Raw genomic sequence first — 25,376 nt, forward strand, 5'->3', positions numbered from 1 at the left:
ATGAACACACACGCGCACGCACACACGGATCATCGGAATCGCGATATCGGCGCAACGACGACGATTGTACACTTGCAAGTCTCGCTTTCCGTCTGAGAATGTCCACAACTCATGATACGCCACGTCCGATATATTATTTACGAGCCACTCCCAACAGTTTTTCGTCCATAAAATTCACTTTTAGACGTTATTAATCGCGAGAGCAACGCACACACGGAACAGTTTGAACGGAGCGAATCCCGCCCGAGCGGATGCACTAACGGTGAAGAAACAAATGCGAATCGAAACTTTGAGAGGCAATATTGCGATACTCGAAATATCGAAATCCTCGATATGGTGGTGAAATTTTATAGAGACATTTCGTCGAGACTGGTGCCGCCCTCTCGCGCGGTACGAAGAAGACACGTGGAAGGGGAGAAGAAAGAAATAAGCGGGATCAAGACGCGCGGCAAGGTTGGCCGCACTGTTCCCGCACAACGAACGAGACACAGCAGCGGCGACGTGCGAGCCATTTTTTTTTAACGTAAGTTACGGGAAGCGTCGTACTGTGCCACTCAGAGTGTGAGCTGAGATACAACGATCGCGTGTATACGATATAATAGCTTCTGCACATTGATCTATTCATTTCAGTTCCTTTCTGTCTTTTTTCCGCATTATCGATGGATACGTCTGTCAGTTACCACGCTACTTCGGAGACGTCCACGGCTGGAACGGTAATATCATTTCTGTAAATTCTCTTTCTCTTCCCCTTCCATCCCTCGTTCCATCTTTCTTTCAAGGGATAAAATTGATTTCGTCGCGTCGACAATCGAAACTAATTACATTTCTGTAAACTTTCCCTCTCTCTCTCTCTCTCTCTCTCTCTCTCTCAATCTCTTTCTTCTGGATAAACTAATATGTATACGATTACATCGCGTCGTTCGCGTGAAAGCCTCGAGGGGGGGGATCAATAAATTGGACGATCGAGGTCACACAACATGACGCGGGCAACCGGGATCGGTAACTTTTTCACAGACAACGGTTGGCAGTACTTCCATTGGCCGTCCATTTATTTCGCGTTCTCTCTCATACGAGAATATACCGAGCGGACTCGACTTTGACCGCCATTTCGCATCTCTCTTTTCCTCGTTGCAAGAATCGTTACTTCTTTTCCCTCTCCTTTGTTTTCGATTTATTTCGCCAAAACGGCGCAGTTACACGTAAGTAATACTGTCGATCGCGACAAATGTTTGGGATGGCCCATCAGCGGGACCGATCGCGTTTTCTTAGACGGGATACTTTGTGTCACGTGTACATCGCGATCTGATATTGTATAATATATGATACGGCCGCCGGTCTTCTATCGATAAAGATGAATCATGACCGCTGATCGATGATGGCCGCAATTTTCCGGCCTTTAATGATAAAATCGAGATTGGATCGATGCAACCTTGAAAAAGCTTTTATCTGCGCATCTCCTATTATTTGTTATTATTGCCTAACCCTCTCTCTTCCCTAGTTCAATAATAATCTCTTGCGCTTAAAATTGAAAGATAATGTGAATATTTTTATAGCGTTTTCGAGTAAAGCAAGTTAGATTGCTCTAAGAGCGATCAATGGCGTCATAAACTCCGTCTTGGGTTACTAGGGTATTTGGATTATTTTAGATTAATTAATGAAATATTTCGAATAAGTTCGATTGATTAATCAGGAATTAATCAAAGAATCTTGTGCTTTAAAGCCAAAATAACGTCATACGGGATATATTTCATATTATTTATATTATTAATATATTATTTTTTATTAATCAGATTCAAAACCCATTTTTGGTCGAACATTTATTCATGGCAAATTGGGTTTAATCGCTCTCAGAGAGATCAAACTTGCTTCACTCGAAAACGCTATTAGTGATGTCCTTTGGAAATACTTACTTTTACATGGACAATGCTATATTAATATTGGCAAAACACCTATTGTTATGTAGTATAAAAATATAGCAGGCAGCTTAATTTATAACAAACATAATACTGAGATTACAAAAAATATTCATCTTATATAATAAAAAATTTTTACATTGGATAATTCTTTCATTCTCAAGTTCCAAATTAGCTAAGTTATTCCAAAGTTCATTATTGCAAGTCATGAAAAACCTATTCAGTATAAAAGATAGTTGAAATGATAGAAATTAAAATGCAGAAATTATTTAATACCTATTTTTATGAAATAGTAATCTTGATGAATTATGTTTTCAGAAGATGGTTTCATCTAATCAGCCGGTAAGATCATACAAATATTTTTTATACTTTTAATTAATTAACTACTATATGTTACAAAGAAATTAAAATTAAAAGAGATTAAAATGAAGATCTTTTTTATTTTACAGTATAATATTGAATTATTAGTCATATTGATAATACAATGCTCAGTATAGTTTTACATTATTATAATTGCATATATTTTGTAAAATGTTGAAAGATAACTGAGCAATAATAAATCTCAAACAGACACCATACCTTTTGCAATAAATGTATGATCGATTTTGAGATACAATTATTATTAAATTATACTTTTATATCAAGATTGCACTTTTATTGTAATATTTTATTTATATTAAGGTCTTTTTAGAGACAATCTATAATTTAAGACAAAATTCAAGACAATCTTATGTATAAATTTTAAGTCTCATGTATTAAAGAAAACTTTTGAGCATATAAAATACATACAAATCATAATATATATTAGGATATATACATTAAATCATGTGACACATACAGAATTATAAATAGAATTCTGTTCTGAAAATTTTGTTGCAAATTATAGATCAACCAAAAAGGTTCTAAAACACAATATTATTAATGTATCTAATTATCATATTTAATATAAAGAGAGAGAAAAAAAAAGAGAATAATCATTTCTTCATGTGTTGCAGCGGAAAACAAAAATATTTGTGGGCCGGTTGCCAGAAAATTGTCGCAATGATGAATTGCGACAATTATTCTTGCGCTTTGGTGAAGTGACAGAATGTGATGTCATGAATCGATATGGTTTCGTCCACATGGCACGGGAAGAGGATGCAGCTGCAGCAATTAAGGCACTTCACAATTCCAACTTCAAAGGAGCGACGATCAACGTGGAACAGTCAACCGGGAAGTCACGTGGAGGTGGAGGAGGACGCCGAGATGACCGAAGAGGTGGACCAATGAGAGGTGGTAGGGGAGGACGAGACGGTGGTAGAGACGCTCGTCCTGGACCATACAATGATAGAAGAGGTTGGTATAGTTTGCACATCGTTATTTGTAAATTCCGACAAAACTATTTTCTCATTTAATTTTCCTCAAGTATATATGCCCTATGTATATATGTGTGTCACATTTACATATTGTCACATTTTTTATTTATTTCCGTCTGTTACCTCTTTTCTATCTTCCCCATATCGATAAGTGTCAAAGTAGGATTTGCTTCATTAAATCGATTTATGAACTTCTGCGAATGATGTAATATTCTATATTGCAGAGCGCATTGAGAAAATAGTATGTTGGAATGAAATGAGACTATAACTTTGACAATGTACATTTAAAAACCAATTCGATATCTCGGCGTGCTTTGCAGTTCTTCCGTGGTTACGATGGATCTGCTGCAGGTGGCGTCGCAACCGGGTACACCGATTACAATCGTGGAGCTGGAGACTTTAGCGGCCGTGGGGCGGACTTTGGTGCTAGCTATGCTGATCGCACTTATGGTCAGAACGTGGGTGGCGCGGCGATGGGTTACACCTCGACGGCGCCAGGAATGGGTGGCGGATATGGACCAGCTGCCGGTGCCGTGGGAGGATACGGACCGACCGGTGCGGCGGATTATGGACGAACGGCTGATTACGGTCGCGCTGACTTCGGTGCTAGAACAGACTATGGTAAGCACGGTGGTGTGTGATGTTTGTGCAACTTCGAAAGTATGTGAGAATCCGCCTATATAGTTATATAAACCACTTCGCCTACATCTCGTATGGATCAATTGCATAAAAATGACATTAAGACGAGAAAAAATATAAATTTTCGGCTTTTAATATTGTTATTATAGTATATATGTTATTATTACAAATATATTAAATGATCTTATAAATATAGACGAACATACAAAGTTTCTTCAAGAATATCATGCTTTTCAAATGTTTGAATCATGAAAACATCTACCCTAGATCTATTATTTGCATCTTACAAAAAAATAACTACTTCAAAAACGTAAATTATTGATTTAAGGATAAATACCCACATAATCTTTCAATTGATGTTCTATATTCTTTATTTAATCATGTATGTTCATCTATTAAGTCTTTAATTCTTCTCGATAAAAATCTCATGAGATACATGAAGCCAAAGGGATGCACAAACTTTCCAAGTGAAACAAACGCGAAATATCAATTTAATTCAAAATCTTAACACCTATATTGTTTATAGTAGTTGGTGGTGGTATGGCGGGAGATTTCAATCGTGGTGCACCTGGTCCAGTAGATTATGGTCGTACCGATAATTTTGGCGCCAGTCGCACGGTCGATTATACAGCTAGAAATGATTATGACCGAAGTGCGACTGGACCAATGAGAAACGGTGGTGGCGCCGTTGCCACTACTGGATATGGAACTGGGTACACAGATGTGGGATATGATGAAAGTCACTGGTAATGTAATTTCTATAATTTATTTTTGCTTTTTTCTTAATTTTCGAGATTTTTTAAATCTTAAATTTTTATTCTTGTATTGAGAGTTGTTTCTCAAGCCAAAGTGGATCTGTAAATATAGTTAAATAGTTATATTTACAAATATTGATACATCTTTCTATGTTATGAAGCTCATGATTTATATATTTCACAAAATATTGAATCATAAATGCTTAAAACTCATTTTGGTTTGAGATATTATTTTAATGCAATATTATTTTTCAATTATAAAATATACAACATTTATTTAAATCTTAAATATATAATTGGAAATTAAACATAATTACAAATTTATTCATGCGATATGAAACATTTTCTAAATATGAGACTTGAATTTAATTTATGAGCTCGATCTTCTTCATAACTTAAATATAATTAAATTTAATTAAATTTACAAGTAACTTAGTGCAGTGAAATGTAGATTATCCAATATTTATCAATTTATATATGTATATTGGCATTTTCTATTATTAGGAAATACACATTTTCGTTAAAATTGCATTAATCCGTAATTGTTGGAATCGTCTATATTGCACTGTATGATTTTACTTTTTTTCATTACAACAGCTTTATTATACACGTGTAAGAAAACTTTTTTATTTAAATTGAAGATTTTTTCTTATTATATACATGCTTTGTAAATGTCAGCACTGGTTTTTTTTTTCTTTTTTAACTTAATTAAAATTGATTAAATTCGGCTTTTCAGTGTAGACATTAAGTTTGCTAGAAATGTGGGTACAAATACATTTACAATTGGAAAAACGACAGTTTATAAAAAAATTTGTACAGTTCGCCATCGGATTTGACAAATTTTCTTAAACTACGATTCTTAGGCTTCACTTTTATTCTAACCAAAGCGATTAAGCGACATATTGCAGCAATGCTTATGTAGCAGTGTAGTAATATTCTAAATGTTGTCTAGGGTAGAGTAAAAATAGATTAACTTATGCACAACAGGGGTTATCCGGGCGGGCCAGGGGATATGATGGGTGGGCCTGGGGGGGTAAGTCAGGGATCTACAATGGCCTACGAAAGGAGGGATGGTCCTTCTGGTAATGATATACCTCCATTTAACAGGCCCATGAGTACTGGACCTAGCTACAGCACTGGAGCACCTAGTTACAGCACTGGTCCAGGACCACAAGCTGATATGTTTAGTAGAAGACCTGGCAGTGCCGTACCCAGTGGTGGATATCCACCAGTAGCTGGCGGGTAAGTAACAAATTGCGGCGAATTGTTGGAAAAAAATGTTTATTTTCCACATATGGCTAATATGTACTTTGTCCATTATGTTACAGTTATGCCGAGGGATATGACAGACCAGATGCATATGGTCCTCCACGTGGTGGCGGACGGTAAGTTGCACTTTATTAAGTTATCTCTTTCATATGTTTCATCAAAGCTGCGACTATGAAAGTAACACACTAAACACACGTTGATGTTGAAAGCGAACTCTATATGCGTATGCTTATCAAACTAAGCGTATCCACTCTTCTTTGCGTTACATATGCCTCTCTCGTTCTTATCTCGATTATGTGTAACACATATGCAATTTCTATGCGAATCGACACAGGTTAAATATTTCTGTAAAAGTATAAGGTGTGACACTTAGCGCGACACTTGGACACATATACGGAAGTATACCTTTACCGTGTACGTGCTATTTTGCGTAAACAAATCATTGCATCCATCGGTACACGTGTACAAGGAGCCGACGTTTTTTATCTTATGAGTGTAAAAGAGAACAGAGGCTGAAAATTACCATTGCTGAAGGTTCTATAAATTTTAATGGCTGTTTATAATTAATAATATGCACACACTATAGTACATATTTATAATCTTTGTATTTGTATAAAATTTTCTAAACTTATTTTAATTATGATAATATGCTTTAATTAAAATATTTAAACCAAATATTGTGATAACTCTCGTGAAATGATAAAAGAAATTATTTGAAAAATAATATATACTTGAGAAAAATATCGATTCTCGTGGATAGATTTTATATAATTTCCTGCAAATTAACTAATTTCTTACCATACGTATTTTTAACATGTGATTTATCAATTTGGGGACTTGTTGCCACACATTTCACTTTACATATATTTACGTGATACATCGCCTCTCTTCTTTTACGTACTCCACGATGAAAGTTCTCGATCTCAACGTCCATCCAAGATGCGCCATGCGATCATCCTGCGGCAATTCCGGCAATGGCGAGATGCCATCGAAGAAATGGCGGAAATTTCTTTTACAAATACGAAAATATATTTTCCGGATGACTGATTTCTGTGGCGTGTTCTCATAGCGCGTAATATGTTCCGCGAAAATTCTTACGATCCGCGGAAATATCTCGGAAGACGAAATCTTTCCGCAAATTTTCTATCTCGCGTCGCGAATATAAACCGATCATCACTATATACACTGCGCACCGCAAAACTTCCAGTCTGCGAAACTACAAATGCACATCCTTCGCATTTTATTTCCCTCGCCTTTTGCCATAATCTGAAACACTTTTCCTACAATTCAAATTGTTCTCCGAAAAACAACAAAGCGTTGCGTTGCGCTCATAATGAACGACGATCGAACGTCCGACAAAAGTCTTTTGACGACTTGAAACTCTTCTGCTTTCTACGGAAATAAATCCAGTTTCCAAATGCACTTGCGACAGTGCCGAGAGATGACCGATTGCGGCGTACCGATTGACTATCTTCTTACATGTATGGCAGTTAATCAGAACTGGATGTGAGCTTTACTTTATTCTGCGATTAAATCGAAAATCTCTTTACAAATATATATTCTTCTATACTTAATTAAAACGATGATTAATCTCTTTACATCTTTGTATATAATGTTATTTTATCGTATAATAATATATCGAATAATTGGCACATATTAATAATTTACATATATTTAAAGAATTGATATTTGACAATCTATGAGTGAAGATTCGATTTTGAATTTCTTGTACAAAATATTATTTAAATAAATTTAATATAACAATACACATATAAGTGTACAAATTCAGTAATAAATAACACGTACAACGAAATAAATATCTTATCCAGATCTGGTAGCTGTATCTCTCAGCAAATGTGCGTTATATAGCGCTGCGACGTGGAAAAAAAAACTCCCAATATTTCCTTAATACCATATCAGAACCCATACCGTCAGATATGCATTCGAATTCGCATCTGGATGCGTTCCGCGCTGATCGTGCATGTCAGTGTTACATCTTATACTTTCTCCTTGCCCAGCAAGGCGATCACGTGATTAATTTTGCGATTTTTCATTTTCTGACCTTTTAGCTTCCCAGGTCCGGCAGACGCGATGCCACCGAGGTACTAAAAATATACTAAAGCAAACATGCTAGCGCATGCGAAAGGCAACCGTATAAAAAAAAAATCATAAAAAAATCACCGCCTTTTAAGCAGCGATCATTCGCTTATGGACTTGATTATCTAGGAACTCTGCCCTCTGCGTCCGACATTGAGTCCATATGATTATAATGACAAACTTATATATAACTTATAATGTTTAATTCTATCATAAGATATGGTAAGGATAATCCACTTATCAGTGGATGACATAAATTTGATCGAAATTGAAAAATTTATTATTAATTAATAACAAAATTTATATATCTCTTACGTTAGTTTATTGTGTGTTTGAAAAGAATTTTCAGGATATTATTCATGTAGATCATCTTTTTTTCTTATTGTCTTTTTCTATGAATAAATAAAATCCAATATGTTATTTAACGTGGGTTGAATATTTCCCTTAACTTAATTTTCTGAATGCCCACATTGTAGCGTAGATAATTTTACTACATTCAATAGCTTTAATTCTCTACAAAGGGTGACTTATACTATTGATAATGTTGCTGTACAATCTTTTTTTAACACTTAAAAGAACTCAAACATAATATTTTAAATGTTCATTCATAAAGAGCAGAGAAACTTACATATATAATAACAGTTATCATACATTTAATGTATCTTTATATAAAAGAAATAAAGTGCAAATGAATGTAAGTAATCTTTATTTAAAATCTTTAATAATATAATATAATTTATTTCTTCTTTCAGTCGTTTTGTGCGTAATAAAACTGTTACTAAATTTAATTAGTTATTGATTGTTAAAGTATAAAAAATATAATTTTATCAATAACATCTATTTTCAATTTGTAATTCATGAGAAAAAGTATTTGTCATTTTGCCTTTATTTTTCTTTGTCGTTGCATATTTATTATTCATATAAATGTCAAGAATTTAATTCTCATAATATTATTTAAAAAGCTGATTTAGTTTGGAGAGAGATATCAAGTTACAGCAGCGATATCAGATAGAATACTAGTTATTCATCTGACATATCTACTTGCACTATTCGCAGAAGCGAAGAAATCAATTAGTAATAATCAGCGTGCGTTCAACTATGTTACTCAATGTTAATTCTTAATTCGACGATGTTGTGCATTGTAATCTTAAATTATTTTTAGGAGAATTAATTTTATAATAATCTAATATAAAGTATATGTGAAGTTGAAAGTTATATATTATTATATAAACGCATCATGTAACGATACAGTATATGATAATGTATGATAATGAAACAGTATAAAAATCTATTTAATAATATTCCAAAACAAAAAATTTTGAAAAGAGACAAACTCTGTCATAGATATAGGAAGATCTAAAAAAAAAACTCGATAACAATGCAAAACGTCAATCTCCAGCTGGTGCAGTTTACTTAGTTAGGTACTGCACTGAAACGCTGATTTGTGAACGCGTGCGGTGAACGCGTTGCCGTACGTTACCTTGGGGCGGCTTGTTGACCTGCGATTATTGAAGAAACCGATTACGACGATTACTCGCTATGCGTGGCTACCCGTAGATGCGACCCGATCGGCGAATAAACCAACCTGCGATATATGGATAATGCGCCACAAATTGCGTTTGCGCTCAAAGCTGGCGTGCTTTGAATTTGACCAAGAAGAAGGTATGTTCAACGCGTGCGACCATTATAATACTTTATCTGTTGAGAAAACCTAAGCGCCCTCGGGCCTACTATATCAATGTTCTATAAGTGCGAATGGAGAATGTCCGGTCGAACAAAAACGTCAAACTGTTAAACGAGAAAAGAAACAAGTACGTCGATTACCGAAACGCGTATAAAGAAAGCGGCCGCTTTTTTGTAATCTCAATGTTATGCATTGCGATAAAAATGCATCGATTCTAATTCCGTCTCTGCCACATAGACTCACAAAATAATTCTCATTAAAACTCATTAATTTCTGATTGTAGATACATATATCGAGATATTTATCCAGTCTCATTAAGAGTTATCAAGCTACTTGTCTGAATTATTTGCCTAAATGTTTTACACTTTTATTTTCTTCTATTTAATCTTATCGGGATTTAATCACCTAATATAATGAATTTTCCGATGTATGTCCTTAGATTTTTTTTACTTATTTTTTTATATTGCTCTTTCACAAATGATATTCTTGTAACATATATACATATATTTTTACAATTTTACAAATTCTCTGAAACTATTTTACAAAATCAGTATCACTTTATATTGATTTAAACAATTGATCCTGTTTTACATAATGTTAAATTATATTAAATTGTTCTGATACGCGCGCACTAAGAAAAGATTTAAAAAATCTAAACGTTTCAATCTTTTTAATCTTTAGTAGATGTGAAATAGATTAACTTTATACATAAAATAAAAATTGCATCTTGTGCAATATGTTCAATTTTATTACATTTTCTATATTGATGCATTTATAAGTATTTTAGGAGATGGAATTAGAACGCAAAAGGTAAATGAATGCGATGCGTGAATTGGAAACAAAATGCATAGTGTTTTTTTCGCTAATATTATCGCCGCAATTTGCGAATCGTTCGTCTTAATATCCTACCGCCACCGAAACTTTCCATAGAATAAATTCTTAAAAATTCCGCTTAACACATCCTTTCGCGATGAAACTAAGCGCCATTGTAAGATACGCTGTTACGTCTTTGGAACAGCTCATATTTTAATGTTGATAGAATGTCACAGAAAAATAGTTTTCTGAAATATTGTCGACCTGTACAATGCTCCTATTAACTGTTCAATTGATATGCATTACATCTCTCACCAGAATTTATATTTTTAACAAGTGCACTTTCTCATTTTACGATATATTTGTCAATATAAAATACTAATTTTTATTTGACATTATATTTAAGATCCGTTTTATAAGTTCTAAAATATTAATTTTTAAAGTAAAGTAACATACGACAGTTATATCAATAATTAAAACATAATTTCTACGAATTATTGACTCCTTATTAACTGGCGTTTATAGGGATAAGTGATAAGCTAGTTTAAATATGTTACATTAAGCCCACCATTAGTGGGATATCTCATGTACATTCTACATAATAATTTTTTTAATAGATTACAAACGGGATGAGGAGAGACCAATGGACATTGAGATGAACTCAATAGGAACTTCTAATAACAGAAGCATTCAGTGAACTCGTTTACATGTCCAAGGAAGGAGATTTATGTGTGAAGAAGATGGATAATAAAGCCTGGCCACTTATGTAACGAGAAGTAAGAAAGTATACACACATACAGCAATGAAATACGGAATTACTATCAATTATATTCTTTTCATATACTGTATAAAGCATTGTTACAATAACTGCTATTGATAAATTCACATTTAATGTGAGATTATTTTTTAAGAGATAAAACTTTTTGGCAATATGCTTTTCTTTGTTCTAATCCCAAAAGTTCTTAAATATGATAAAAACTTTAATATTTCTTAAGCATGTGCGCATCATATTAGCTTGTTAAATCAAAATATTCTTGCTGACAAGAATTTGATTATATTATATTAGTGACATAATATTTTCGTTGTGGAGTATAAGACAAAGAAAAATTAACGTGGTTAAAATTGTATAATTTTTATTAAAATGCAAAAATACCTAAATAGACACGAATTATATATATAACTATAGTATATTAGAGTATATATATTATTTTGCGTAAAATTAGACCCTAAAACAGACAAGTGAAAAATGTCAATTAGAAACTTGTCCTCTCCTATTGCAGCATAATCCATTTAATAAAATACATATTCTGATCACAAATTATAATACAGTAAAGTAATGTGAAAAGTTTTTCAATGATTAAGTGATCAGTTACTTCTTTAGTATATCTGTATTGAAATTTGTTTAAATATCGTTTTACAATATTCTATGCGCCAAGTTTAAATACGCAAACTTAGAATCCAGCAGAATATTTCAAACAAATTATGGCTTTTATATAATGGATGTAACTATATGATAATTCTGAATTTAATCACGATAGGCTGGGTTCAGGTCCAACACCACCTGCTAATTTGTACACGAGTGAGACTACTTCTGTAGCTAATTTGCCAACATCTGATGAGTTTTCACATTCTGCATAAACTCGCACGATGTCTTCAGTTCCAGAAGGCCTGAAACAAAAGTCATGATCAGAACATTAGTTATAACACTTCAGTACAACTAGTTTTTTCGATTGTAATGATTTTTTTTTAAATAAATTTTTGAACGAGTAATAGGCGATTTACAGATTTCTAAATAAAGCTTTGTATAATAAAAAAGTTATTGCATTATACCTAACGAAAGATCGACCTCTTGAATATTTGGAGACTGTTTTATCAATCTCTTCTTGCAAACCGACGGGCGTCAAGCAATGTCTTTCCGCGTTTGTTGTTGTTATAATATTTCTGTCTCTCACACTGACTTTAAGTTGCTTATTCGGTAAATCATTGTAACTCCTTTCCCAATCGACAATGTCCCAGCCTTTGGAATGTAATATAGTCTCGACTAACAACATATCGCTTAACGCATCGCCGACCGTTTCATTTATCAAATCAATTACGTCTTTCAGCTTTGTAGTAGCCGCTTTTTGTATTTCCGACAGTCTTTCGTTCTTAGCATGATTCTTAATAATTTCTTTAGCAGTATCTTTGAAGATTACGGTTCCGTGCCCATTTGCTTCGAAATAGACTCCAATATCGAATTCCAGTGCTTTCTTGTGTAAATGCTTTACGCCGGTTGGCACGCACGCAACTGGTACTTCTAATACTTTCGAAATGTAATCGGTTGAACCACCGTTGGCATATGCGGTTTGCACTAAGCCCAATTGTAAAGATAAACCGCTAGTCATTAATAGTTTCTTGAAATAAGCTGCCACTAGCGTCGCTATTCGATCTCCATCCAAAAGATGAAATTTGTTATTTTCGTCTACATAAAAATACACCACTCTATCGGCATCCCCATCTATACTGACGCATCTGACATTTGTTTTAGAAGGGACATTTAAAGGCATAGTTTGTTGTACTTTGACATAATCTGCGCCGCACATGTGGTTCAACCCTCCACTTCCATCATTAAATAGATTAATATCCAGCGCACTCTCTAAATACCTTTGAAATTCTTTTACTGCAATAGCACCGACACCATTTGCAGCATCTAGTTGTAATATACTTTCATATTTTTTATTATTTTTCTTAGTACCTCTTATGCTTTTGAATACTGTTGCGAGTTTTGAATAATATCCTTGTAGTGTGGGATTGCCATAAGCACCATTAGTGTTTGTGCATACTACGACATAATGTAGTTGTGGAGTTGTGACTAATCCTAAATCTGTAATATTACCATTCAAAGCTCTGATCCCTGCTCTTGCAGCATTTAATAAGATAGGACTGCTTTTACGAGTATCTCTTCCTGTTATCACCATGGCTGGTGCTGATAAGTCTATATTTTCTTTTGTAGATATATGTATTAATGTTGATATCAAATCACTATCTTGTATATTAGCTAAATTTGTCGCTATAGTTTCCCAAGAAGCTTCAAGCATCTCACCAGCAGGATCAATGAGCTTGATACCATTATCAGGTTCCAAGTTATGACTTGCTGTAATCATTAAACCTATGGCAGCTGTAAAAAGTTTAATCATTGAAGAAAATATAAATTCAAAAATATTTCAAACTTTAATTTTATATGTTCTCACCTCTTTTTGCTTTTGATCTTAAAACTGCTAAAAGACCCATTCTATATAAAACATGTTCCAGAATATCCGACCTAAAATTAATATACACATTTTAGGATCATATTTTAAATAAGATTAATATATATCACTATATATTATGCCGCCAAAAAATTATTTTTATGTAATATTTTCAGCTAAAAGAATCAACAGGTGTCAATGAGAGAAATAAATGAATTTATCTTACTTTGTTCTAAAGCCAGCTGTTCCATAGTCAATTCTTTTATCACATTTCCGATTGTATTCTACATTCACGATATTTTGAAAATAATTGGATTCCATAATTTATTTATTTCAATATATGCTTCAATGTTTCAATATATCAATTGACGTAACACTGATAGCACATTGCGTACGAGGATATGCTACCATACGGTCACAGATATCTACTGCTGACGTCTGACGTCTGACGTATTGCTTGGATTAACAGTCATGGATGTACGAATATCTAGGTACGACGTGCATCGTTTAGATACATCTCGGCTAGACCCAGAATCTGATTGGTCAACCATGCTGGTTACCCTAGATAAAAGTATATATGTGCTTTTGTGCTAGCTAAATCAATCAAGTCGTAAACCAGACTTATGTTAATCTGTTACGATTTGATTTTAGACGGATGTATTTATTGGAAAGCACAAGAATTTTGCTTTATTCTTATTTAACATAATGCAAGATGCGTTGAGAAATTGTTCTCTCAGTGAAATCTAAGTGGATACAATTTATTTTAAATGTTTTTTTTTGTATGATATTGCTAACTATTCAAATTGATTTTCTATCAATAAATTGATTATCACATGTGCATCAACTTTAGAAAATTTCTTCTAACTATATTATATGTAAGTGTCGATCGTTTTTCAATAATATATGCTAACTTTGTTATTCTTACATTGAATAAATTATTGTTAAATATTTGTTTGCTCTCTTTCTAGGACTTATCTAATTTTATATAATGGATGGTACAAATTTATTTAATATATTTCTTCAAACACACAAGCCACAGCTTCAATCTTATGGTGTTCCACAATTATTCTGGGAAAGTCTGTACAAGAAGCTAAAGAATCAAATTTTTGATGGTGGTCTTGTCTTCCAATTGGCAAAGGTGGAATATGAGAATGAAGAAAGACACGATACAGAGCCAATTTGGAAACTAATCGTATCTGCGGAAAGTGGCATTTGTGTTCAAGATCCAAATAACATTTATTTGATTGATCATGCATGGACCTATGATATTGGTAATGCTCGACAAAATTTAATCCAAGTACCCAATCTGCTTGATCGTATGTGCTTATTGATGGGCCTAGATATTGAAGCCGAAGAACAGGAAAAAATTGAAAATGTTATGAATGAAATGTGGCGATACAATCAGTCATATTCAGTAAATTATGGAGCAATAGAGGACAGAATGCCAATATGGTATGTTATGGATGAAGTTGGATCAGCGATAAATCATAGCAATGAACCAAATTTTAGAGCAGTGCCTTTTCTGCACATGCCAGAAGGTGTAATTTATACACTTCTGTTTCCTATAAAAGATGTTGATGCAGGTGATGAAGTTACAAGAGATTTTGTAGAAGGTCAGACAAAAGATCTTCAAAAGAGACGTGCATTATTATTGCCTTGGGTTGACAGCACCTTTGAGGATGAAAATTTTGAACAGGTTGAGCCAGATGTAGATTACTTTTCAACAGGTCATGTTCATGAAAGCTTGCCAGAAATAACGGATGAACTAAAGGCAGATACTAGTAAAAAATTAAAGGTTTTTTCACATTATGATAATATTATTAATTATTTGACGGATCCAGCATTTGAAATTACTGATAATGAAGAAGAAGCAGACATATTGTGGCTTATGTCTCACTACAAAACATATAAAGAATTGAGCCTTTCTTCGCCTCACGTTTTTATAAACCAATTTCCATATGAAAATATTTTGACAATAAAGGATCTCTTGTCGATTGTATGTAGAAGAAAAGCGATAGATAAATTATATGATCCAGATACTCTCGAAACTTATCCAGCATGGTTACCGACAACATATAACTTGAGCACGGAATTGGTGCAGTTTGTTGCTTACTTTACACAACGAGCAGATAAGGATTTGGATAATCATTGGATTTGCAAACCGTGGAATCTGGCCAGAGGCTTGGACACTCATATTACGAACAATCTCTATCACATTCTCAGATTACCTTGCACAGGGCCTAAAATCGCGCAGAAATATATCGCGCGACCAGTTTTATATAACAGGCCGGATATCAACCAAGTGAAATTCGACATAAGATATGTTGTATTGTTCAAATCAGTAAAACCATTGCGAGCGTACGCTTACGCGAACTTTTTCCTGCGTTTCGCAAATCTACCGTTCGCGTTGAACAATTTTGATGTATACGGGCAACATTTCACCGTCATGAATTATACCGAGGAAGATGCGCTCTTTCACTTAAAATGCGCCGATTTCATCGTGGAATGGGAAAATCAGTATCCCGACTATCCATGGAAAACCTATGTTGAACCAAAGATTCTTTTCGTTTTACGACAGGTTTTCGAAGCCGCAATAGCGCAACCGCCGCCAAAAGGAATCGCTGAAAGTCCGCAAAGCAGAGCCGTGTATGCCGCTGACTTGATGCTGGAATGGAAGGACTCCGAAATGCAGCCCAAGTTGTTGGAAATAAATTTTACGCCCGATTGTCAACGAGCGTGCGAATATTATCCGGATTTCTATAATGATATCTTTAAATGCCTTTTCTTGGATATTGAAAATCCAGAAATCTTTCATACATTAGATTGATCCGAATGTGACAAGATCGTTTGGCTTTATTAAAAGAAAAAAATATATGTTAAGTATTTCTTAATTAAATGTATGACTGTTAACTCTCTCTCTCTCTCTCTCTCTCTTTCTCTCTATCATCTTTTTATATTAGCTATAATCAAGTAGCTATATTCAAAACGTCATTTAATATTTTATATTTGATGCGAACAATGTTCGCTCCGACTCTTGTCTCGGAACATATTCGGATTTCAAAGTGATTCGAACTCACTTAGATACGATGGCGTGTCTTAACAATATTATGCTGAGAAATATTTTTGTAATATAAATTTAGACAAATATTTTTTCTGTATCTTCTTGCATTTCAAATTTCAATTTCGATGATTGGTGTCAACATCACATATAAAGTCTACTAGTTTATTTAAAAAATATATTTTTTCTTAGTTTGATCAAAGAAACACTATTGTTTTATGTAAATTGATTTAATGTTATCATTTTACGCCAAATTTTTATTTTCCGAGAAGACATCTCTTTTTTTTAAATTTTAGTTTGCAGTTTATTAAATAATATATAGCGTAAAGAAATAAGAGTGGTGTGTACTTTGTAATATTTTAACTAATATAAATTCTTAACATTAACTCTAATATTTACTATATTAAAATCTATTATATTAACTATATTAATGATTTGTGAAATGCATTACGAAATTAATTACATTTCCAGGCAATTGATGATTTTGTGTTATCATCTTCTTAGTCATTAAGATTAACTAGCATAAGATTTATATAAAAAATTATAATCTGAAATGTATAATTTTTCAAAGTAAGGCGCGCTAATGAGAATGAATGAATTGAAAATGATTCGAAAAACGTGAATATATTGGCGTAACAATCGCATTTACTGTAACCTATCGGGAGCAACTTCTCTTTTCTTGTTTCTCCGCGGTTCAAGCATGAAAACATATCCACGGGAAACAAAGTTTTAATAATAAATCTTGATCTCTTACATCTGTACAATTAACAATAATTATTCAATATGAGAATCGTTTGCGCTGCATTAAATTGTAAATATTCCTCGGAAAATGAAGATTCGTCAAATGTTATTTTCATTAATTTTCCTAATGATGACACGTAAGTCGTTGATAAGATAGGTTAACGTATCTTAATTCTTAATGTTCACATAGGATAAACGGTACTTCAGTAGTTAGGAAATTAATTTATCGTTATTTTCATATTATCGACGATTATCTATAATTACCATACCATTACCACTGTCAATACTTATAAGTTGACTATTGAAAATTTTAAAATAATTTTTATAGAGCCAAAGTATGGGCGGAATGTTGCGGTCGATCGGATTTAGCCACAAAATCGAATGCAGAATTACATTTAAATTATTACATTTGTTCCCATCATATTGAAGATCGCTGTTACATAAGCAAAACTGTGCCTATTACCATAGAAAAAAAAGAAGGTACTATTCCTGCCTTATTTAGGACCAACACAAGTACCGATAATGAGGATTCAATAAATATATTTGATAAATCACAGCATCTCCAAGAGGTAGATGACAATATGCCTCTGACATATTGCAATATGAATGTCGAGACAGATGAATATCATGATATCACTATCAGATTTACCAATTTATGCCGAATCTGTGGTGAATCCGCTTTAGATGGGATAGATATCTTTGCAGCCAAGGGTATAGAGTTTAAATTAAGAGAAAAAATAAATTTGCATATGCCTATTTCAATTGATATAGAAGACTCAATGCCACACAAAATGTGCATTGATTGTTACAACAAATTGGAAATTGCACACTCTTTAGTTGTTTCATGTTTACGTACTGATTTGCGGATGAAAAGATTCCTAAATATTGAAAGACAGGTAAGAAAAAACATTAATTCTTAGCAATTATAAACATTATTAGAGTTTTTGCTTATATATGAAAAAAATGTTTTTAAAATATTTATTAATTTATTAATATTAATTTATTGTATAATCTATAAATGTGATATTTTGCAGTCAGAATATGAAAATAAGTACAATACATTAATTGAGGAATGTTCATTAGAGATGGCTCAAGAGATGTGTACAGACGAGAGTACGCATACTTATTCATTTATTACAAATAAGATAGTAAATCCTTCAGAAACAAGTTTGAGAGAATTAGAAAATGGTGTACGTTCTGAAATACAGAATCATAACTTTCATAGCATTGCAAAGAACATTGTGCCATCAGAATTAAATACTCTAATCCAAACTTGTACAGAAGTTAACAGCAAGGCTAATAAGACTATCGTGGAAGAAATATCACAAATTCAACAAGATAAAATCCAAGATGAAAATCATAGCATTTTTTGCTTGCAGTGCCAAACTTTGTGCGATACACAGGAAATATTTGAGAATCATAAAATATTTTGTAGTAAAAAAGAGGATATTCCTAAACATATAACTATACCTAGAACTGCAGAAAATGAAAAGTATAGGAATGAGCAGGTTAGCTTTAAAGTAAAAAATTCTCAAACATTCAATAAAGAATATGAAAACAAACAAATTACTGATAAAGCTAAAATATATGAGTCAATTTATTGTACTGTTTGCAATCAAGCATTTAAATGTCAGCAGGATTATGACAATCACAAATATCTTCATGAAAATCTTATCACTGAAATGAATAAAAGGTGTGGTCATTGTAAAGAAGTTTATCATAATAGAAAAGACTTGTTAAATCATATCATGGAATCGCATGAGGGGCGATTATTATTTCAGTGCTCTACATGCGATAAGATGTACGAAAAATGGTCTAGCTTAGACATTCATGAAGCTACTCACAGAATAGATAAGCCATATCTTTGCGATCTATGTGGAAAAAGTTTTAAGCATTCTAATAATTTGAGAGGTCATAAAAGAATTCATTTGGATGAATCTATAAAGAAAAGACACATATGTGAGGCCTGTGGTAAAGCATTCAGATCACGGTAATAATTGCAGGAAGTTATTCTCAAAATTATTTTGTTTAACTTTACAAACTTAGTTTCTATATAAATTGTATTTCTTATCTTATTTCGTGTTTTTACAGATTTCATTTGCGAGAACATATGAATCAACATGATGACAACAGGCCCTATTCTTGTGAACAGTGTGGGAAAGCCTTCTACAAAAGAATTCAATTACGCCAACACAAATTATCGCATGGATCCAATAAGCATGTATGTCCTATTTGTGATGCGACATTTAATCGCAGAGGAAACATGAATACGCATATGAAACGACATAATGCGATTGGAGTTTATACATGTAGTGTAAGTACATTAGTAGCTTGTTAAAATTATGTGTGATTTTTTCAAATTTCTTATCTTTGTATATACTGGTATTAGCCGTATATTCTCATTGAAAACTAATTGAAAACAATATGACAAGAGAGATTAACTGATTTATAGGTCTGCACCTACAAGTGCCAGTCTATGAGCGAATTAAAGATACATAGGAAAAAACATACCGAGGAAGAAATAGTAGATAGCATCAAAAAGAAATGTAATGACAAGGAGATATGGCGGTGTAATATTTGCAACAAGGTATTCCCAAAGCGCACTGTTTTGATCAATCACGAACGGGTACACGGAAACGATAAATTATACAGGTGCGACGAATGCGGTAAAAAATTAGCGAGTAAAAGCTCGTTGATGTATCACAAGAAATCGATGCATCTGAGAGAGAGACCGCACATGTGTCACTATTGCGGAAATTCGTTTGTTTCGAAAGAGGCGCGACTGATCCACGAAAGGATACACACAGGAGAACGTCCGTATGTCTGCAAGGTGTGCAATATGCGATATAGATGTTCCAGTAATCTCAGCCAACATATGAAGATCCACACAGGTCTCAAGCCGCACAAGTGCCATTATTGTAACAAAGGTTTTACGCGCAAAGGTGCGCTAATTGTCCACGAGAGGATTCACACGGGCGTTAAACCGTATCCTTGCGAGACTTGTGGTAAAAGCTTTTCGCAAAAGAATGATATGTTGAAGCACGCCAAGACGCACAATGGCAAATTAATGCAATGTAGCCAATGCAACGAGATCTTTAAACGGAAAAAAGATATATTAAAGCATATCGCAGTGCATAAACAAGATATTTCGGTGATTTCAAACAATGTCAATTCGCCGTCATACGTTTCTCGAGCTTATGCCCGTACAATTGCCTCTTCGGACAGAGAAAGAGAAATTGAATAATTTCAATTTTCTAATATAAAATAATATTTTTGACTAATAGTGCTGGTTTTATCGGCATATGAATTGAAAAGCTATTGCCAATATCTTAAAATGAGGAGAATCTACGCCTCGAAAGTATCATCTATGGAGTGTTTACATGCATATATATATATTTTTCAACGTATTGTAAGTATAACACAAAAATAAAATTAAAATTCTTCACTTTTCTTGATCTGCATAATTTCTATCTACAATTCGATAATGTAGAAATTTTCGAAATTGTTATTCAAAGATTGCAATCGGATTATAATATTTCACAGTAGCACAATCAAGACATATATGCATGGATATAATTAATTTGCATAAGTGCAACTATATATTCATCCAAATATTATAAATCATGTAATTTATTTTATTACACAATTATCTTCTCTATAACTGAGATAAGAAAAACATATGTATATTATGTCAAATATATTTTTCCAGAGATTATCCGAGGAGGCTGCACGTCCTTGTCCACGTTTCGAGAAAAAAATCATTATATTTGATAGAGTCTGACTCTGAAATTTTCGCAAGAAATTATAGTTTACTAATGAGTTTCGTCGATATTTTTATCCACAATGTTTTTCAAGAAAGAATGAAGATCTTGTAAATCAATGTCTTTAGTGTATGGTTAGTACTTTGTCTAGCTGAAATGTGTAAGTATTTGAATATTTATATCATTCGTATATACGTTACTAGGTTTCCTGTATTACTATACTAATGTGATATAAAACAGCGGATATATAACGTATAAAATTAATTTCCATGTATGATTCTTTGCGATGTATCGATATTATAATAATCACTTATTTTGAGGGATAAACTTATGAGATAATAATAATTGTCTAAGCTGCTAATTGGGAATTGAAAGATAAAGATTAGGTGCAATGAAAGTCATTGTTATATATAGAATAATACTCTTTATTGTTTTTGATAGTTCTTGTCGTTTTTCATATCGCACGTGCGCTGCAGTTTCTTTTTATTCAACTTTTGTCATTCAATATCCAGTTAAACGATTCTCCATTTTGACTGTCAGTTCTGCTGCTGCTGCTGCTGTTGTTGCTAATATGTTTTGGTAGAACAGTACGCGATACACAACTCCACGATTTTTTAGAACAAAGAGAAACGAAAAGAAATGGCGACACGCCCGATCACTCGCGAACACACGTGTGCCGTATTATTCGTCGACCGCATATAGGACTAGAGTAATTGCGATTTCCCACATATAACACGTTCTCTCTCTCCCACATTTGCCGATTAATTTTTCTCAATTCCTAAATGATCGAGGAGCACACGTGCTTTTGTGCGCAAGTACAAACGTGGATCCGATCGAGTCGCACGCGTCTTGTTCGTTCGAACAGCGGATGACCGTCGCGGTGTCATCGCTCAAAACTCGTCACGCGCTCGTTAACAATTATTTGTATCATTTTTTCTTTCCTCTTTTTTTTAACGCAGCGGCCTCGCAACGCCACGCTCCTCCTTACGTACGGTATGACCGAGTGATCGGCGCGTGGTCGTCGACGATACATAATTACGCATCTCTCAGAGTAATAATCTCCGCGAGCTCCGTTAAAACGCGCGCACCCGGCGCGCGCGTTGCGAGTGCACGGCGTCAGGGTCGAATAACAAGGCGGACGATGACTCGAAGAGAGTTTTCATTCGAGAGCGCGCGATAATTTTCAGCGAGGTCTCCGATTGCTCGATTGCGTTCGCGGATTCGTTAGCGCGAACTTGGCAAAGCCGGGCAAAAGCCGACACTAAAGGACAATCAGCGCTGGAGAGATCGCTCTCGAGCCTTCGTCGAGACCGACGACGGACAGATATCACGCTTCTGGAAAACGCTATGCGAACCGAATGACCTGAAAGTGCCGTGCATTTGCCTGACGATATCACCTCGATTCGCGGCCGCTTCTTTTTTTATCCCATATTTTTTTCTTTCTCGTCTCTTTTAAATTAATTAACTCTGTCTCTCTCTGTAACTGTCATCCTTCGCGCTACTATTTACAATGTACAACGTCGTGCATCCTTCCAGCCCTAATTTTTTACGACGGCGCAAGGATCGGCATGCCCGATTGCTTCCCCATCGACGATTTCTCGTTCCTTTCGCCCGGAATTTTTATTCTTCGTTCACGATTTTCTCATGGTAAAGGAAGGAGGTTGAAGAAGAGACGAAATTGGACGAGCTCGTAATGATAGCCCAGAACTTAATGCGCGCGCGTAATAAATAATTAAATTTCAATCAGACAATATAATAAGTAGAATAATACAAATAATCGTATATAGTTTTGAGCTATAACATAAGCCCAATATTGAAATAAATTACGAACTTGACGCGAGTTATCCATGTTGAGAGAAAAATATCGCGAATACCCTATAACGCTTTTAAATCTTTGATCATATAAGAGTTTGTAAATGTCTGTCGGGAAAAATAGTTTCAGGAAAACTCAGGAGAACAAGAGAGCCCCATCATGTCGACAAATACTACCGAACAGTAGTCATGCGCGCAAGTAAAAACGAATCTCGTCCGAATATCGCCGCGACGATGAGGAAGAATCGATCGCGCGAACCCGTCGCCGTCTTATATTATTTATCAAGATAAATATATACATACATATGTATATATAATAATAATAATAATAATAATAATCTTATACACATATACGCACACGTATACGTGTACATATACACTTTTCTTTATAATATATATAATATATATCTTATTTATATATATATATATTTTCTCAATATTAGACTTATTATATCCTCTTTTCATTTTTCACTTAAAACGCATCTCGCATTATTTATACTATTTACAAACGCCTCCATCCGTTGTCCCATTAGAAAAGAAAGACAAAATAATAATAAAATGAGACGATAAAATCGTGTTAGAGTGTGTCGTACATCATATGCACGTCGACGTGCCGAAGACTCGCGCGCGACCTTGTCGTTGGGTCTTAATAGCCGTAACTTTCTCTTTCGACGGTTTTTAGGCACTTCACGAAACGCGCGTATCCGATGGCGAGCAATGCGTCCGCGTGATCGCAAAGAATTTTAACGTATCGATGCCGGCAGCGCTCGTTCGCATTTATCCTTGTTAAGGAAGCCAAGATTCCCGCGGATACTTGACAGTTGCTAATAATTTCTTTCAGACTCATATCTGTGAAGGGTCTCGTAGACACACAAGCGGATTTAGCCTTCCTCTAAGGAAGAATCACAACTTCTTATACCCTATTACAGATAGAATAATCATAGACTAACTGAGATATAATACCGATAAATGCATTTGTTTCTTTTATATTAAGACTTTCTATATATCGAAATTTCACTATTTTAATCTTTAACTCTTTTCAAACCCGCCTATAGTCGTAGATTATCTTCGTGTAGAGATTATTGATCGCGCTATGTCAACGAAGACAATGGCTGCAGTAACAGTTGGACAGCAATCGAATCTGATTCATTGAACCTACGTATGTAGCAATCGATTGCGATTGCTACCCAATTGTTGTTTACGTATAGTTTCACGATTGACATTACCGCGAGACGCTGCTAGCACGAGACGCATCGGCCTTCGTAACCCCTTCGGTACAATAGAATTTCTTTTTAGAAAAGAATACGCAACTTTTAGATCCTCGCGCTTCTCTGTTTCCAAATAATACGAGAGACATACATAAGTTATTTTTTCAATATATATCATATCACTGTGCCCGATCGAAGCGGAGAAGGGGTTAATTTACAGAAACGTACACGACTTGAAACACGCGCGATTGTACGACACGATGCTAACCGTTTCCAATAGCTTTGCTTGGAACATCGTGGAAGAACAACGCGGCTGCTCCACTGAAAAACGTAGTGCGCAAAATATTTATAAATGTTTTCACGTATATCAGACCGGCCATATCTACTAGATCATCATTTTATCGCGCTTCATCTCGCTAAATGTGAGCGATAACGAAAAATGGCAATTTGCTTAGTATTAATTATACAATTATTATAATTGTTTAACTTTAATTAAATTATACGTAAAATTATAATAAATTATAATTACGAATGATTATAAAATATAAAGATATAAAAATATATATATGAATAATTTAGAAGATCTTAGAAAAAGATGTTGCATCATTTATGTTTTTCTGCGGAGCAGTCAAACGCACGTCGCACGCGCGCGAATCCCTCCTTCAGCGTACAATAAATCGGAGGGTGAATCGAATTAGAAATGTGAGAAAAACTTATCCGTTCATTCGCTTCCGTTCGTTTCAGTGTATCCCCGAGCGTCGCGTGATTTTTCTTTCAATCTCTCTTTTTGGTATAATTTTCTAATTAGAAATAATTTATAATTATATATTCTCAATTTTGCGGGGATAAACTTTACAAAAATTTCAAATGTACATATTCTATCTAATTTATTTCGCAAAAAGTTAAATTACTATCTATTCGGCGAATTCAAATTCTGTGCAGCATAGTAAGAGATGATGACAGCTTCTTAGCTGATACCTTACTATAAACCAACTCTCTCGGTCGGAAAGGAGCTACCGCTTTCGCCTAATCACTGCTCTTTCC

The 25,376-nt window shown here is 34.1% G+C and overlaps 4 protein-coding genes across 12 annotated transcripts; 3 read left to right on the plus strand and 1 right to left on the minus strand.

The window, feature by feature from the left end:
• The first annotated feature begins 496 nt into the window (after nt 1-496).
• Nucleotides 497-12,289, plus strand: LOC115234467 (RNA-binding protein 4.1). Of its 8 annotated transcripts, XR_003883920.1 has the most exons (10): nt 534-713; nt 2,232-2,255; nt 2,909-3,248; nt 3,620-3,889; nt 4,434-4,653; nt 5,770-5,904; nt 5,991-6,047; nt 8,001-9,690; nt 11,143-11,301; nt 12,064-12,192. XR_003883920.1 is itself a non-coding variant. In XM_029805556.1 (9 exons), the coding sequence occupies exons 2-9, from the start codon at nt 660-662 to the stop codon at nt 8,038-8,040; spliced, it is 1,137 nt and encodes a 378-aa protein (XP_029661416.1). In that variant the 5' UTR covers nt 497-523; nt 631-659; the 3' UTR covers nt 8,041-9,396. The 8 variants fall into 8 exon arrangements, 7 of the variants coding, with proteins under 7 accessions (XP_029661416.1, XP_029661414.1, XP_029661419.1 ...); XM_029805556.1 differs by lacking the exons at nt 11,143-11,301; nt 12,064-12,192 and adding an exon at nt 497-523 and having other exon boundaries at nt 631-713; nt 2,235-2,255; nt 8,001-9,396; XM_029805554.1 differs by lacking the exons at nt 11,143-11,301; nt 12,064-12,192 and adding an exon at nt 500-523 and having other exon boundaries at nt 631-713; nt 8,001-9,396.
• LOC115234465 (phosphoacetylglucosamine mutase) lies at nt 11,785-14,196 on the minus strand. The gene is made up of 4 exons (XM_029805552.1): nt 13,979-14,196; nt 13,756-13,826; nt 12,356-13,682; nt 11,785-12,193 (listed from the first exon to the last, which is right to left on the minus strand). Exons 1-4 carry the CDS (start codon nt 14,071-14,073, stop codon nt 12,055-12,057), a joined length of 1,632 nt encoding a protein of 543 aa, XP_029661412.1. The 5' UTR covers nt 14,074-14,196; the 3' UTR covers nt 11,785-12,054.
• Nucleotides 14,197-14,212: 16 nt separating this feature from the next.
• On the plus strand, nt 14,213-16,626 carry LOC115234464 (tubulin--tyrosine ligase-like protein 12). The gene is made up of 3 exons (XM_029805551.1): nt 14,213-14,323; nt 14,404-14,627; nt 14,721-16,626. The coding sequence occupies exon 3, from the start codon at nt 14,741-14,743 to the stop codon at nt 16,577-16,579; it is 1,839 nt and encodes a 612-aa protein (XP_029661411.1). The 5' UTR covers nt 14,213-14,323; nt 14,404-14,627; nt 14,721-14,740; the 3' UTR covers nt 16,580-16,626.
• A 789-nt stretch (nt 16,627-17,415) lies between these two features.
• Nucleotides 17,416-24,131, plus strand: LOC115234463 (zinc finger protein 2-like). Of its 2 annotated transcripts, none has more exons than XM_029805549.1 (6): nt 17,416-17,688; nt 17,880-18,447; nt 18,586-19,541; nt 19,643-19,865; nt 20,004-20,960; nt 21,261-24,131. In XM_029805549.1, the coding sequence occupies exons 1-5, from the start codon at nt 17,594-17,596 to the stop codon at nt 20,793-20,795; spliced, it is 2,634 nt and encodes an 877-aa protein (XP_029661409.1). In that variant the 5' UTR covers nt 17,416-17,593; the 3' UTR covers nt 20,796-20,960; nt 21,261-24,131. The 2 variants fall into 2 exon arrangements, with proteins under 2 accessions (XP_029661409.1, XP_029661410.1); XM_029805550.1 differs by lacking the exon at nt 17,416-17,688 and having other exon boundaries at nt 17,894-18,031; nt 18,109-18,447.
• Nucleotides 24,132-25,376: the final 1,245 nt, after the last annotated feature.

This window comes from Formica exsecta, unplaced genomic scaffold (genome assembly GCF_003651465.1).
Source record: "Formica exsecta isolate Colony F162 unplaced genomic scaffold, ASM365146v1 scaffold2, whole genome shotgun sequence".
In the NCBI taxonomy this organism is placed as follows: domain Eukaryota; kingdom Metazoa; phylum Arthropoda; class Insecta; order Hymenoptera; family Formicidae; genus Formica; species Formica exsecta.

What these genes read in the sequence shown, in the direction of transcription:
- LOC115234463 (XM_029805549.1), top strand. Translation starts at nt 17,594, where the DNA reads ATGAGAATCGTTTGCGCTGCATTAAATTGTAAATATTCCTCGGAAAAT. An exon ending in AATTTTCCTAATGATGACAC is followed by an intron (nt 17,689 to 17,879) that starts GTAAGTCGTTGA and finishes TAATTTTTATAG; the next exon opens with AGCCAAAGTATGGGCGGAAT. An exon ending in TCCTAAATATTGAAAGACAG is followed by an intron (nt 18,448 to 18,585) that starts GTAAGAAAAAAC and finishes GATATTTTGCAG; the next exon opens with TCAGAATATGAAAATAAGTA.
- LOC115234467 (XM_029805554.1), top strand. Translation starts at nt 660, where the DNA reads ATGGATACGTCTGTCAGTTACCACGCTACTTCGGAGACGTCCACGGCT. An exon ending in AGACGTCCACGGCTGGAACG is followed by an intron (nt 714 to 2,231) that starts GTAATATCATTT and finishes TTATGTTTTCAG; the next exon opens with AAGATGGTTTCATCTAATCA. An exon ending in GGATATGATGAAAGTCACTG is followed by an intron (nt 4,654 to 5,769) that starts GTAATGTAATTT and finishes TCCATTTAACAG; the next exon opens with GCCCATGAGTACTGGACCTA.
- LOC115234464 (XM_029805551.1), top strand. Translation starts at nt 14,741, where the DNA reads ATGGATGGTACAAATTTATTTAATATATTTCTTCAAACACACAAGCCA.
- LOC115234465 (XM_029805552.1), bottom strand. Translation starts at nt 14,073, where the DNA reads ATGGAATCCAATTATTTTCAAAATATCGTGAATGTAGAATACAATCGG. An exon ending in ACAGCTGGCTTTAGAACAAA is followed by an intron (nt 13,827 to 13,978) that starts GTAAGATAAATT and finishes TATTAATTTTAG; the next exon opens with GTCGGATATTCTGGAACATG. An exon ending in AAGATCAAAAGCAAAAAGAG is followed by an intron (nt 13,683 to 13,755) that starts GTGAGAACATAT and finishes AACTTTTTACAG; the next exon opens with CTGCCATAGGTTTAATGATT.